General features: G+C 27.2%; 1 protein-coding gene across 1 annotated transcript; it reads left to right on the top strand.

The window, feature by feature from the left end:
* Positions 1-237: 237 nt before the first annotated feature.
* Positions 238-1,835, top strand: LOC115723168 (uncharacterized). Its single transcript, XM_030652600.2, has one exon. It carries the CDS (start codon positions 495-497, stop codon positions 1,593-1,595), a length of 1,101 nt encoding a protein of 366 aa, XP_030508460.2. The 5' UTR covers positions 238-494; the 3' UTR covers positions 1,596-1,835.
* Positions 1,836-3,739: the final 1,904 nt, after the last annotated feature.

Here is a 3,739-nt window from a genome sequence, read left to right as displayed (position 1 = left end):
GTAGTTCTATAAATGTATAGTAAGTGGTGACCAAACATCCCTTAAGACAATTTTTGGAGATACCCCTCCAATGGGATATATATTAATTTCAGGCTCTAGTTTACAAAATGTATGAATATATATATGCATATATATGGCCCTTTATTAATTCTTTACTTATTTAAACACTCCTAGCTACTACTACTATACATATCTCTCTTTCTATAACAACTACTCAAAGCTGCCTTAATTAAAAAAAAAAAAAATTAACTCAAATAAGCTGCCCATCACTCTCAATTATCATCATCATCAATATTATTTAAATACTTTTTTCTCTGGTCAGTCAGTCTCACCTTAATTAATCACAATAGTCATCGTTTTCCCTTCTCTTATCAATATATGTATATATATATATATATATATCTTCAAACTTTCTTGATCAGATCTAGTTTCTTTCATTATTAGATCGATCAGCTTTTCTCGTCTCCATATAAATACATATACATATCGTTATAATGGAGAGGAAAAGTTTGAACAACAACAAAAGGATGAAAGATAGGAGTAGTAATGCCGGATCATCCCTTGATCACACAATCAGATCATCAGATCCAAAACACAGCCACAACCACACGATGATGATCAAGAACATTAAGCCGAAAGTTACAGATATTCATCACTACAGTAGCTCCTCGCCATCGTGGAAACTCAACAACTATAATCAAGAAGAAGAAGAAGAAGAAGAAGACGGTGAAGATAAAGATAAAGATAATGATGATGATGATGATGAGGAAGAAGAAGAGAACTATAACATGATGAATGGTTTTTCATGGCCTCCAAGATCTTACACATGTAGCTTCTGCAAAAGGGAATTCAGATCCGCTCAAGCTCTTGGCGGCCACATGAACGTTCACAGGAAAGACCGGGCTAGGCTCAGACAGTCTCCTCCAATAAGTACTGGTCAGTATAGTATCATGACTGCAACTCTTCCTCCTACTGCTAATACTACTACTACTGCCATGTTTATAAGTCACAACCCTAACACTAACCCTAACCCTAGCCCTAATCCAACCTTTTCTTCATCATCAACTATTTCAAGCATGGTCAGCAGTAGGCTCCCACCGTTGATTCCTTATAACACTGCATCTATTAATTCATCCTTGTGTTATTCACCCTATAAGTCTTTTGGTGCTGCTAATGATCCAAAATCCAACAAGTGGAAGCAGCCATTATTGGCTCATTACGATCATGCTGGTCAGTATCCTCATCATCTTATCTTGGCTGCTACCAAAGGCTCGTCATCAGATTTAGCGAAAATGATGGACAACAAAGAGTCTGTTCATGGGGATTACGTCAGATCATCTTCATCATCATCAGGAATAATAAATGAATGTTTTGTTGAGAAAAACATGATTATGTTCTATAATAATAATAATAATAATAACAATTTGAAGAAGCAGCAGCAGGTGCAGGTGGAGACCACTGCTAATAGTACTAGTAGTAGTACTACTGTGAGACTGGACTTGGAGATTGGTGTTCTTGGTGATCATCATCAGCCACCAATAAAAATAGGCAGCAACAACAACTTGGACTTGGAGCTTCGATTGGGCTACTACTGATCTTAATTACCTATAATAAATTATATTATCATTATCTTAATTAACTATATAATATATTTATAGTTGCAAGGGAAGGAGTATGGTTAGTTTTTCTTTTTATTACCTAAGCGGCCGGGGTACAATATATAGTCAAGTTATATATATTTATATAAAATATATATATACGCAAACCCTGAGCAAGAGATTATGCTTCTGATATTGAAATCTACTTATGTACGTAATTGTTTATTAGTCTTTATATCTCCTTGTGTACTACATATACATATTTATATATATATTCATTGTAATTAACAATGGATTATCTTTAGATAGTCCTCTTATCTAATTATCAGTCATAATATTATACTTATGTATACTAAGGCGCACATATAGTATTATAATAAAGTAAAATTTTATATGTTTCAAAACACAAGTAAAATTTTATACGTTGATAAATGAAAGTATATTATTAGAAATATTAAATTAGGTAAAATTTTATATGTTGATAAAGAATATATATAGGACAAATCTATATATATTGCATTTATTGATCATCGGTCCATACTATTAGCCAGTTAATGAATCTTCAAATATATATGATCGTTATGTTTAGTGGTATAGTACAGAAGTACATGATCAGTATAACGATAAGCTACTTTTGTCACATCATATCCCTAATTAACATTAATTACTAGTAATACTCCTACGTACCTTATATTATTAATAGTCTGCTGAGTAAATATTTATTCAAGAGATTATTAATCTCATAATTTAAACAAATACAATGAAGAAAACATCACAGTTGTTTTAATTAATATGTTTTTGAGAACTGATCAAATTAATTTTCTTGTCATTTTCAACTTTTCAAGTTGGCATTTAATTACCACCAATTAAAAAGTCGTTGTCAATGACTTCAACTGAATGGTTTCAAATGGGAATTAGTGAAAACCTATACACTGATTGACATTATGCTATATATACATATACATGCATGACATTGGATGTGTCCTTTCAGTCATTCACATTATATGTAAATAAACTATAATATTTTGTGAAAAAAAAGACAAAATTATTATTTTAGTGTATTTTTTTACAAAAATGATATAAATAACTTTATAAAATTAGTACTCCATTAAAGGGTGTTTGTATATGTAAACTAATTAACTATTAGTAAAATGCATTTTTTTTGTTAATTAGGTAAGTGGATACATGTTTATTTAGACTTTATTAAAGTTGTTATTACTTAATTATTAATTTAAATAATAATAATAAATATTAAACATAAAACATAAAACATTTTAATTATATTTTTTTAAATATATAAAATTTAATTTAGTTTTAAAATTATTTATAAGAAAATATATCTAACTTATTTTATTCAACAATAAAATAAATAAATTTAAATATTTTATAAAAATAACTAATAAATATAATAATAAAAAAAGAACTAATAATTTTTTTATAAAATATTATTAATTAATTAAATTTATGTTTAATTCAATTTAAATTAAAATTTATATAAAAATTGATTTTTAAATTAAATTTAAATATTTAAAATTAATTTTTTTAAGGTGTTGGGTTCGATTCTCCACTTAGTTTGTTTTTTTTTTCATCAATAATAATTATAATTTTATTTAAAAATAATAATTAATTAATTAATGTAATAGTGCCAATTTTAAACTTTAATCTAAAAATTATATAAAAAATAGTTAAAGCAATTCGTTAGATAGCTATATTTAATAAAAAATATATATATTTGTAAAATACTTAATATATATTATACTTTAGTGTAATTTTTTTGATGGTCATCTATGTAGTAGTTCTTTAACTGGGATATCCTACAGAATTTTGAAAAATTTTAAAAAATTTAACACGCTGAAAATAGAGTTCAAACAGTATATTTTATATGTGTATAAAATAATAGAGTCTAGTATGCAACAGACTGTTTGAACCATATTTCGACGTATTAAATTTTTTCGAATCTCTTAAAAAATTTTAAAATGTTTTAAATAACTATAATGTAGATGACCGTAAAATTAGAAATTAGACTAAACAATTCTCTCAGATGTCAAAACAAATAAAAATACATCAGTAGACCGATATTAAGGGTGCATTGTAGAAATATCTTATACTTTATACTTTGATAGTTATTACATCCAATATTT

The sequence above is a fragment of the Cannabis sativa genome, chromosome 9 (genome assembly GCF_029168945.1).
Source record: "Cannabis sativa cultivar Pink pepper isolate KNU-18-1 chromosome 9, ASM2916894v1, whole genome shotgun sequence".
NCBI classification, from domain to species: domain Eukaryota; kingdom Viridiplantae; phylum Streptophyta; class Magnoliopsida; order Rosales; family Cannabaceae; genus Cannabis; species Cannabis sativa.
The sequence above is the reverse complement of the archived record's forward strand: the minus strand, read 5'-3'. Positions and strand labels throughout refer to the sequence as shown.